At 35.6% G+C, this 12,541-nt stretch overlaps 1 protein-coding gene across 2 annotated transcripts in view; it reads left to right on the forward strand.

Moving 5' to 3' along the window:
• SETD2 (SET domain containing 2, histone lysine methyltransferase) overlaps positions 1 to 12,541 on the forward strand; it is a 157,359-nt gene that overhangs the window by 48,290 nt on the left and 96,528 nt on the right. For both annotated transcript variants that reach the window (XR_005009101.1, XM_036737580.1), the window contains exons 4-6: positions 1,486 to 1,617; positions 4,914 to 5,042; positions 11,305 to 11,428. Coding sequence is in view for 1 of the 2 variants with exons in the window: in XM_036737580.1 (XP_036593475.1) it covers positions 1,486 to 1,617; positions 4,914 to 5,042; positions 11,305 to 11,428 (385 nt within the window). In the remaining variant the exon portion in view is untranslated. The remainder of the gene's footprint in view (positions 1 to 1,485; positions 1,618 to 4,913; positions 5,043 to 11,304; positions 11,429 to 12,541) is intronic.

Below are 12,541 nucleotides of genomic sequence, written 5' to 3' on the forward strand. Positions count from 1 at the left end.
AGTACCTCTAGGTCTCATCATGACTAAACATCTTTTCAGTTTAGACTGGTTGACGTTATCTGGATGTGCTCTGTTTGTCCCTTCTACATTGTTTATATAGGCCTGGACATGATTTTTCATTAGTATAATATTCCCTTAGTCTGAATACAGTATTCTACAATGAATTCAGCCTAAAATCTCATTAATTTGTTTTGCTCTGAAGTCATTCTCCTGTCTCATTCTGAGCTCCCAAATCTCTTTCATATAAATTGTTTGCTAACCATATTTCCTCCCATCTTGTCACTCACACAGTTGATTTCTTTGAACCCAAGTGCATGACTTGATATTTCTGATGTATCGAGAGATAGCTCCATAAAAAGCCCATTTGAGATTAGTGAAGAATATATTTAATTGGCTCAAGCAATCATTTCTGAAATTATTTTTAAAGTTTTGACACTCATCACACTTTATATGCTTTACAAAGATATGAACCACTGAATATACAAAGGAAAAAAAGAGACAGGCTGAAATTAAAATGAGGCTGTTTTCTCCTCTTTGTTATTTGGAGGAAGTATCATTCTGTCCCTTTTTGTGGAGGTAGTTTTATTCAGTTCTTCTTGGCACTGAAAATAATAGTGATCATCAGACGTGTTTAAGATACAGTAAGGATCATACTACTAGAAGTCATTTAGCTCATCGTCAAGCGTGAGAGATATTTCTCTATCCTTTCTCAACATTTCCTATTATTAAGGATCCTGATAGAGTTAAAGTAAGAGGCAGAGAGAGTCACATTTTTAGTTGAATATACATCCTTTCTTGAAAGAATTATACACGTCTAATTGAATGAATTCCCTTTTTTCTTGGTTTATTTCTACATCTAGCACAGCTGAACATAGGGGTATGATAACTACCGTGTTACAGAATTGCTGTCTTTATCATCATTCTATTTTGTTAGGCACCGCTTGGTGGTAGTTTTGAAGGAGCACAAGAAGGAATCCCCAATCCCCTTAACAGAGAGGGGTCAATAAAAAATTAACACTTAACTGCATATTCTGTATTTCCTACCTTATTTTATGACATAAGCCTCTTTCCCTCTGTCCCTGTAACCACTGTGTGTCCTTCAAGACAACTGAATCTGAAACTTGATGTAGCTGATCTTTAATTAGCCAGCTGAGTCATTGTTGTGCAACTCAGACTTTCTTATTTCATCCTGATCCTAGCCCAAGTCTGTTCAGTGATTTGAGCTACTTAGAGTGAACTCCTAACAGACCTGGAGGGGATCTGGGTTCCAAGAGAATAGTCTTGAGTTAACCCATACCATTACTTATCAGGGCCTTGGTTGACTAAAAGTCCTGTTGTTTTGAATTCTCATTGTTATTAGAGATTTTATCTCATTTAGAAAGCAAAAGCTATATAACGAATCTATTTAAAACTAAGTTTGACTTAGAGATATCAGTTATTTCATTTGCTCTTAGTTAACCCATTTTTAAAAATTTTACTTATTAGAAAGAAGAATAAATCCCATCGGGATATCAAGCGAATGCAATGTGAGTGTACACCTGTTTCTAAAGATGATAGAGCTCAAGGAGAAATAGCATGTGGGGAAGATTGTCTCAATCGTCTCCTCATGATAGAATGGTAAATATAATTTTATTTGGAATACTAGCTTTTTTTTTTATTTTTCCAGTTGTTTTATTACGTTCTGTGTGCCTGTACTTTTAATATTTTGTCTGCTCTGTCAGATCACTATCATCAGTACAGTTGGCTGTAGAGACTGTCATTCTTTGTAATAGGGCCATAAAGAAAGTTCTCTTGTGATGGATGGCTTTCTGGAATTCCAGATGATGCTGATTGGGACAGGGCAAATTATCTTAGTGTTTTTTTGTTTGTTTTTTTTTTTAATCTCTTTTGTCATTTGCTATCTCTTCTAGGTATCCTGAAGTAGTTTGACTATTTGACAACATTATAGGATGGCTAAAGGGATCTTAGAAGTATTATTAAAATAATTTACAGATACGAGAACTTGAGGCCTACAGAAGTTAAGTGATCTTGAGCAAGGAACACAGCTAGGTATTGGCAGCTCCGGGAAAAGAGAAAAGATAAACGAGACATTTCCATTATTTAACAGAATTGGCAAAAAGTCTGACAACATGTTGTTTAGATATTTATCAGTAAACTACTTTGGGATTAGAGTTAGACTATACCAAGGCTTATTAACGATTACATTTTCTTTTGTAACTCTACAATTTAGTGCTGCTCAATAACTGTTTACCTAGTGATGGACTACAGTACCATCTCTGGTTCCGACTCGCTGCACCACCCTAGCTAGTCATTTAACCTTTCAGTGCTGTAGGCAACTTTGTTAAGAATATTAGGTGCAAGAAAGTACTGATCTTCATTAGTAGAAATAGTTTCCTTATCCAGGAAATCTGTATAACAGTAAAATTACCAGTTCAATCCCTATCCTCACCAGAATGATATTTTCAGGAGTGGCAGTAGAAAAGTTGCTCTTGTCTTTAGACACTTAGATTTGGCCTTTCCTAATTGGTTTATAGCATATTTCTTATAATGGCAGTTCAGGTAAAGGCTCTGGATCTAGATTTATGGATTATGTAAAGGTGGTGAAGAGAGAGTCACCTTAAAACATAGGCAATAGGCACATTTCTTTCTCACACTGTCAACTGAGATGAGACTGGTAAAGAAAATTGAGAGTCTGGCTTCTTATTCTATTCTTAGTCTATGGATTCCAGACTTGTGTTCAGATATGATTTTGAAAATTGCCATGTTTTCTAGTGCTGCTCTTTCTTGTGTCAGCTCTTTTTTTCTACCATCCTTCATGTCCATTTCATTATGCATGCTTAAAGCCCCCTTTTTCCTTGATACCTAGGCTCTTCGTATTTTTTAATACAAATATTTATTTCTTCAGCAATTATGCTGGGAAGCATGGCGAATACTTCACCTACTATTAAATATGACTTCTGTACATCAAATGGAAATTAATGAAATGTTCATCTAGATTCCTGTCTGATAATATCCATTTATTTGAGGGGGAGTATTTTTTTTAATATGAAAGAGAGATGATTGTTCTGGCAACTGATTACTATTTGTATATTTGATCTTATATTTATGTAGTGTTGTAAGGTTAAAAGTCACTTTCATTACAAAATCTGTTATTGGGAAGATAATATGAATATATTTTATAGATGGAGGAAGCAGTTTTAGATTGATTTTTTTTCAGGGTACACAAGTGATGTCTGAACTGAACCCAGGTCTTCTCACTGTCCAGAACTGTTTCAGATATAGCATTCTCTAAAAGTAATGTGCATTTATGAAACATTTCTAAAGTTGCATATATACAACAATGTTGAGGTAGTTAGAATAGGTATTATTATGCCCATTTTACAGATAAGGAAACAAATACTCAGGGAAATCAGGTGACTTGTCCAGGGTTGTAGAGCTGGTAAGTATCATAGCTTGGGACTTGAATGCAAGTCTTCAGGCTCCAAAACCAATTTTCTTTGTATTATGTAACAACCTTTTACCTTTGCAGGAAAAAAGGGGGAAGAAGCCATCTTTCTCATTTTTTAAGATACTATAATTCTTTTGATTAGCTTCAAGGTATAGTATTCTGATATGCTAATTGCCAAGCTAATCCTTATATAACCCAAAGTGAGTTGGAGAGGTAGGAGTGGATGTTATTCTGGTTTTCCCTTTTTCAAACAAGAAATTAAGAAATCTTAATAAAGAAGAGAGAAAAGCAAATAATTAGAATGGGTCTTCTTGTCTCTGGTCCCTCCCTTTGCTAGTCTTTTCTGCCAGATAAATTTATCTAAAGCTTTCCTTTGGTCTTGTCATTTCCCTTCTTAAAAACCTTTTTGCTATCAGAATAACATTCAAATTCTTTATCCTGATTGTCAAGGCCCTGTATACTCATTCTGGTTTTCCAACTTTATCCCAAATTACTCTTCATCTTTATGTATCCTGCTCAAATACTTCTTCTGTGAAAGCTTTTCCTCTTCACCTCAGCCTGGAGTTCTATTCTTCATACTATTTTAAATAGTTGTTTTGTTAACATCTCTTCTATAGTCTTGAAATGGCATTTTCATCTTATTGCTCAAAGTTTCTGTATTTTCCTTCCTATATTGAGAATAAATTATTTGAGAACAGGAACTAGATCTTCAGCTTTTTTTTATCCTTTCTTGGGAACCAAGTTGGTACTTGGTATTTGTTTTAATTTGGGCCATTCCTTTTGGGATACTGACCAGAGGAAGAAGAAAAGGCTCTTGTCATTAGTTTGCATCCACTCTAAGCAAACAAGCATTCTTAAGTGGCAGACCTGTGTTGATGAAACTAGATCTTTCCTCAAATATTGATCTGGCAGTTGAATATATCAAGTGGCCCAAAATAGTGGGAAGCAGGTTTGATGGAGATTATGGAAAATAATAAATTGTAGAGTGTAATAAAATACTTCATACTGATTTCAGCCTTTGCAAGATAGCCTGTATGTACATATTATGAGATAGGAAACTAGTGTTGTCTAAAATTCTAAAGAGCATTGTGTACAGTCAGTATTATCACATTTAATGAAAAAATTACTAAAATGACGACAGTCAGAACTTTTATCGTCTGTATGTAGTGGAAAAAGAACACTGGAAATAAAATTAGAAGACCTCAATTGACCCTAGTTCTGAAATTTAAAGTGTGGCCCTAATCAGGTCATTTAACCTCTCTGATGCCTGGTTTCCTCATTTACTGTGCGGGGATAATCATTTACTACGCAAAGTTATTGTGAAAGAATATATAAACTGCTCTGTAAGTGTAAGCTGCTGCTTATAGGTATACATTGGATTATATATGAATGATGTATCTAAGAGTCAAACTCATCATTTTGATTTAGTTCCTAACAGTTAATTTTTACTACCATCTAATTTCAGTTCTTCCCGGTGTCCAAATGGAGACTATTGTTCAAATAGACGATTCCAGAGAAAACAGCATGCAGATGTGGAAGTGATATTAACTGAAAAGAAAGGCTGGGGTCTGAGAGCTGCCAAAGATCTCCCCTCGTAAGCCATCTCTCTATTCTTTTTCAAACCATGCTTTTCCTTCATTCTGTGTGCTTTGTAACTTGGACATATAAGGTGTAGAGAAATGCATTTTTTGCTTTGAATGTTAGTAACTGTCCAACTAATGAAGTTAGCTAATAAATAGTAAAAATGGCTCCATTTAGGGGACAGTTTCTTAGAATGCTTGCAATTACAAAACATCTTTTTTAAAAAATATTGCCAAAATGTATATACAAACACTTGTTTTTACTATTTTATGATAGCATTTACTTTGTTTTGAATTGACTTTTTCCTTCATCTTTATGAAATCATTTAAAAATAAATAAATTCCAGAACCAACTACTTTGTATCCCATTTATACTGTGTTTCAGCATTGTAGGGCTAGGTAGATGGAAGAAATTACCAAATATACATGGAGTTGAATAGGTATCAGAGTGGAAGAAAGCAGATTTGAGGGAAAAATTTGGAAGGAGGGATGGGAAGCAAAAAATAAGGAAGGAATGTAACACTACAGTATCCTTTAAATCTTCTTTACATCCTTTTGCTTTCCACCTTGATTTGTAGCAGCTTATTATGCAACAGAGGAAGCAAATTTTCCTGTCATATGCAATATATCCTCGAATAGAATCTGAGAACTTACCCTACGAACACTTTACCAATACACATTTGAGATTTTTCCTAAAGAATGTTAGTTGGATGTTGTGTAATGTTTTATTTTTAAATCTTTTTTTTTCCTTACAGTGTACCAGTACTTAAAGGATGAGTATTGTATAATGGTCAGTTAAAAAAAAAAAACCTGAAATTTACTTTTTGTTCAAAGACAATAAAGGCCAGGCAGACTATGAGGTATAAAAAACCCCACAAAAACAAAGTTTTTAATTTTAAGACTGTGCTTATAAATTTTACTGGCTATTAGGAAAAGTCTGATTCTCAAGATTCTGTCCATAGTCCTTTGTCTCTTCTTTTAGATTCTCTGCCATGACAATATCATCACATGGTTTCAGCTAACATTTCTCTGCTCATGACTTCCTAATCCCTGTCTCTAGCCTTGACCTTTCTGAAGGATGGATCCATTTTTTCTTAAGCTTACTGGACACAACAGATGTCCTTGTTGGAATGCCAACAGTCGGCATTTCAAATAAAATATGTCTGAGAAGTGAACACGCAATTTCTTCAACTGCACTTCAAAAACACCTTTCTTTCTCACTTTTTTACACCATTTCATGACTACATGACTTAAAACCCTTTGTTATTCCAGACTCACCTTTCATATCTAATAAGTCATGTTCATTTGATTTAGTTTGTCTTTCCATTGCCACTGCTATGATTGAGGCCCTCTTGACTTCTCACTTGGGGTTATTAGTTGCCTACCTCCTTCTGATCTTCCTATATATTGTTACCAGGTGAAACTTCCTAAAGCCCATCTCTGGACATATCACTTCTCTCCTTAAAAACATTTTCTGACTTCCCAGCCTGGTCCTGAAGGTCTTCCATAAATATGTCTCACTTTATTAAAAAAAAGATAGTGTATTGGTGATTTCTTTATTTTACAGCGGTCATTTCAATCCTCTGGCCTCCACCTTTGTGACAAAAACAATCAAAGGCAAATATCTGATGAAGAACATGTCAGGCAGTGTATATATTATTTTAGTAGTCGCCTTTCTCTTCCTGTGTACAGCCCCTGCTGTATCCATGTGGATATGTTTGTGTGTCCTGGGGAGGAGAAGGAAGGCACACTTTACTGTCACTTATGCAGGGTTTTCAGGGTCTTCTTTGTTTTTTCAGTTATTCAAGGTTGGATTTTGTTTTAATCTTATTTACATTGTTGCATCTCGTATATTGTTCTCTTGGTTCTGCTTATTGTACTCTGTAGCCATTGATGAAAATCTGCTCATGTTTCTCTGAATTTTCTCTTGCTGGTTATTATGGTATAATAGTATTTCATTATATTCATATATTATCATTTCTTCAACCATTTCCCAGTTGATGGGCCTTCACTTTGTGTTCTTGGCTATTACAAAGAAAGTTGCTGTGAGTACATTAGTATATCATTACACCTTTGTTTATTTGATTTCCTTGAGCATATATGTCTGGTGTCAGAAACAGGGTATGTATGATATGCATACCGCTATTGTGCCAGTCACCCAGGCTTGCAACCCTGACTTGTCACTCTGTTCCCTTCTCCCTCTCCCCCAAACCAGTCTGTTGTCAAGTTCTCCTCTCAGTTTCACATTTATATCGTCTCTTGTATATATGTTCTCTTCTTTCTCTGACACTGTACCACACTGATGCAGTGCCCTCATCACCTCACACCTGCACTATAGTGATAGCCTGCTGGTTGATCCCATGCCTAATATCTGTCCCCACTCCAAACCATCCTTCACTCAGCTGTCAACTTGATCTTCCTAAAGCACAGGTTTGATTTTCACGAAATTCCAGTGACTCCTGTTGCCTTTAGGATCAAATATAAAGTGGCATTCAAAATACTTTATAACCTGACCTCCTCCTCCTTTCCAATTTTCTTAGAACTTACTTATTTCCATGTACTCTGTGACTGAGTGACACTGGATAGACACTGATCTCCCAACTCCAGGCATTTTCACTTGCCATCCCCCATGCCTAGTCTTAGCTAAAATCTTAACTTCTCCAAGAAGTCTTTCTTGATCCCCCTTAACCTAAGTGTTTTATTGTGTTTATCATTTCCAGTTTATCCTGTATATGTCTTATACATAGTTGTATGTATTCTGTATTCTGAATGCTTAGCACAGTGTGTGGCATATAGTAGGCACTTAATCATTGTTTATTGATTGACTAACAGATGAATGCCAAATTGACATTTTTCTTGATTAGTTTCAGATTGGTATTCAGAATACTTTAGACTTACAACTGACAGCTGTGTGACTGTGTGTATAGAGTCCCACAGACCTTCCAGCATTGATTGCTCCCATCTTTTGTTAACTATTGTGTAAAACGAAACCTCAGAGTTGTTTTAATTTGTCGTGTTTTTACTATTAGTGATTAGGAATTTTTTTTGAAAAACTTTATTTTTAAATATGAACATTAAACATCAAAACAGATGAACATTTGGATATTCAAAGAACAGAAAGAGAATTGTATATAAAACTGAATCTCTATCATGCACAACTTGTTAGTCTAAAACAGTGGTGGGGGAGCCTTTGGGCCTCGAGGCCACATGTGGCCTTCTAGGTCCTTGGGTGTGTGGCCTTTTGACTGAGTCCATGTTTTACAGGACAAATCCTTTTATTAAGGGGATTTGTTCTGTGAAGTTTGGATTCAGTCAAAGGGCCATACTTGACCTAGAGGGCTGCATGTGGCCTGGAGGCTGCAGGTTCCCCACTCCTGTAAGGATATATTTAACATGGTAATACCAACACCTCCCTACTTGCCTCTATCCCTTTCTGAACTTCTGCTCCCTTCTTTGTTTTTTTAATGCTTCATTGATGCTCTTTTTTTTTTGCATCATCACTACTTATTTCTTCCGCTTATTACCCACCAGCCTCCCTTTTAACAAAATTATAATGAAGCAAAACATTCACACATTGATCATTGTCTGAAAATGTATATTACAATCTGCATGTCTTATCCTTTACCTCTACCCACAGGTTCAAGACAGGCTTTATCATCAGTCTTTGGGAATCATGATCAGTCATTTCATTAATCAGAGTTCTTAAGCCTTTGATAATTGTTTTCCTTTGTATTATTATTATCATACAAATTGTTTGGTTCTGTTCACTTCACTCTGCTAGTTTTCTCTGAATCTACCACTTTGATCATTTCTTATAGTGCAAAAATATTCCATTACATTGTAATGGAATACATGTAAAATGACAACACTGAACTGGGTCTTTAGGGTCCTTTTAAGAGCTAAAATTGTATGATTATGAAATGACCACTTAAAGATTGGGTGATACGAAATAGTTAAGATTAGGGAAATAAGCCTTAATATTTTCTGCTTTCACAATAGATATAATTAAAAAATGAAAACTGTTTTCTTAAGACTTTTTCTTCAAGAGGAAGAAAAGCCAAGCACTTAAAATTAAGCACCCACTCTACATAAAAGAAAGATAGGTAGGCACAAGTAGCGTACAAAGTAATCATGATACATGGTTCTTGTTCTCATGATACTTTATAAGTTTGAACTACCAAGAACTAAACAGGTTGAAAAATAAAAAAACACAGAGTTTTAGGTGTTCCTATTCTGGTTTTCAAAGGATCCCTCATGATTTGGCCTCAGCCAAACAGGACCATCTGTAATCTCCAAACAGATTCCAGTGTTTTCCACTGTTTCTTATGCTTTTCCCTCTGCCTACCTATATCACATTCGCTCTTGAAAATTCGACCTAAATATCTTCATCAGGTTCAGTCTGCTTTGTACACAGCACACTTCCACTGTTGGGAATTGCTACTGATTCTATGCCATTCTAATCTGTTTTTCTCCTCATGTACAAATAACAGGTCTGTCATCTCATCGCCTATGGTACTTTGTCACATATGCATTGTTGCAAATGTCTTAAATTTCTTACTCTTTTTATAAGCTCCTTGGGGATTCTCCAGAAGTGGAAATTTTCCTTGAAGAGATCATTTTAGTTCTACAAGCATTAAATACCTGCCATAGTGACTCCTTTTGGTAGGTTTTGGGGGATGCAAAGACAAAACAAAGGCACTGCCTTCAAGGAGCTGTCATTTTACTGAATAATTAAAAAATGACATTTGTTTGGGTACTTTTGTCAGCAAACAAAAGGATGCATAGGATTTGAATAAGTGGAGGGTGGAACAAAACATGCCAAATGAGGCAAATGGTGTTCAAAATGTTGTAAGAGGCATTAAGTTTGTTAGATTCAGCAAAGTTGATTAGGAAATAGGACTGGTCAACTAGGACCAGATTTCACAGTTCCTTGAATTGTATTGGAAAGAGATTAATACTCTAAGTAGTATGGAACTATTGATGATGTTTGAATGAGCAGGTCTAGTGGTAGCATTGAGGAAGAATTGGATAGAGAAAAGACAAGTGTAGCTAGGATAATTTTGGTTTTTTTTACAGTAGTTCACACCATTACTTCTTACTTGAAGTAGTCTAGTAGCATTAATTGTGGAAGAGAAGAATATAAGAAAAACTACAATGGAAAGATTATTAACACTTGGTGGCTGATTATGGGGAGGCAGAAGAAGGGATCATAGAAGATTTTTAATTCAAAGATGAGTTTGTACCTGGGTAATTAAAGAATGATCATGCCCTTAAAATGCATGTATAGAAGACCAAGCTTGTCTTAGGCAAAAATGAGCCAAGTCTTAATACTTAATAAGTTTGAAGTAATTATGGGACATAATTAGGAAGCTATAGCAGGCAAATAAAAATATGGAATGGAACTATGAGAGAGAGGTTAGAACTGAAGATAAAGATGAGAGCCATATGTTGTATAGGTGAGAGTTTAAAACAATAGAATGAGGTCATTAGGAAGTGTATCTGTATAGAAGTTTGGGGACTGTGTGCATTTTAGATTAGGAGGATAAAGGTGTAAGTGGGGAGGGAGAATGGAAGCTAATACGAGCCAAAGCTATCAGAACATAGAAGGAAAGCCAGTTTAGTACAGGATCACACAAACTAAGGAAGGAATTATGTGGAAGAGGATCAACTATGCTAAATGTTACATAAGAATTCAAGAAGAATACTTGAGAAAAGGATACTGGATTTTAAAGATCCTTGGTCATTTTAGGCATTATATTTTAGGTTTAGGAACATTGTATTTAAGGTCATCTTTTTTTTTTTTTGGAGGGGAGAAAGGCAATTGGGGTTAAGTGACTTGCCCGAGGTCACACAGCTAGGAAGTGTGTCAAGTGTCTGAGGTTGGATTTGAACTCAGGTCCTCCTGACTCCAGGGCCAGTGTTGTACTCACCTAGCTGCCCAGTATTTAAGGACTTCAATAACTTTAGGATGATGTTAAGAGAATAAGAGAATCAAGAGTCAAGTGGTCTTTTGTTTGATTTAATTACATGTGCTAATTCTTTTCCTCCAGAGTATACAACTTATTCAGGTAAATTCCCAAATTGCTTTAATGCTCCTAATCCGTTGTATTGCTGATGCTAATATCTATGCTATGTAAAGCTAAACTAGCATCGGTATGTCTAGTTAGAAATAAGTTGATTGGCTAAAGTAATAAGTTTTTAATTTGCATGATTGGGTAACTATTTGCAGCTTTAAATACATGAAATTCTGCTTTTTTTCCCCCTTGAATTTTGTAGGAATACTTTTGTCTTGGAATACTGTGGAGAGGTATTAGACCATAAAGAATTTAAAGCCAGGGTGAAGGAATATGCCCGCAACAAGAATATCCACTATTATTTCATGGCACTGAAGAATGATGAGGTAAGTTAACTCTCATGGATTGTTTCCCCTGGAACAAGTAGAGAAATAATTAATGCATAGAATAATAGCTGTTTTGTTGGACTTGGTAATTTACTACATTGACTTTAAAATGACTGGGTCCAGAGAGTATCAATAATAGTTTTAGTAGAAGAGAAGCTTTGATAGTCTAATGAAAGTGAAAGTTAAATTGAGGAGATCTGAATCAATTTACTCTGAGAAGGAAAAGGGAAGGGACTAAAAAGGGGGTAATTATTGTTGTTATTTTTTTATGTTACTCTCAGAATAGGAAATAAGTAGGGGACTAAGTGATGTACTGAGGAAGAGGAGCAGAGACTAGGGAATAGATCATCTTAACCAAGAGAAAAAGAAAGATGTTAAATAATGGTTTTAAGGAGAATGCAGTACTTTGTGGTTTTGCCAAGGTTAAGGTAATGTGAAATGGAAAGACAGGAAAGTTTTAATGTAATAAATGTGAACTTAAGTTGATTTCAACAAGTCACATGTAATTGGGTGAGGGATGGGAGTGTACAAAAGGAGGAAGAACTTAGTGTGGGAGGAATGTTTTTAAGTAAAGAAAGTTCTTTCAGTAAGGAAACAGTATGCTTGTACTAAGTAATTTTTTATATGATTGTATAAGTGTAATGGGAAATGTAGTATACTAGAGAGGGTAAGATGAGTGAAAGGGCCAGGTATAATGAGGTACCTGTGTCTGAAGCTGGTAAATTGCTTGGGCTTAGGAGTCTGAGTCACAGAAAGTATAAAGCTGATAGGATGTTCACACTAAGTCCAGTGTCAGTATGATCAGTCCCTGGGCCATTAGGCTAAGGAGAAATGAACTAGCTCAGGTTGGAAATGGAGAAATCAGCGGTGGCGTCAGGCTCGTGTGGGCCCAGCACTTTTTTGTAACGAGCGAGAAGATATTTTAGGAAAAATGTAGGACCAAAATGGAATGGAAGCTGGAGAAAGGTCTCTGAGGATGACAGATCAGAAGTATTATTTATGTTTCACTATCCTATCCATGCTTTTATTTTTCCACTTTAAGTTATTTACTTGTTAGTAAATTCATTGAGTCTTTGGGAGTAATAATTCAGTATGGGCCACATTTTTGACATT

This window comes from Trichosurus vulpecula, chromosome 9 (genome assembly GCF_011100635.1).
Source record: "Trichosurus vulpecula isolate mTriVul1 chromosome 9, mTriVul1.pri, whole genome shotgun sequence".
Lineage (NCBI taxonomy): Eukaryota > Metazoa > Chordata > Mammalia > Diprotodontia > Phalangeridae > Trichosurus > Trichosurus vulpecula.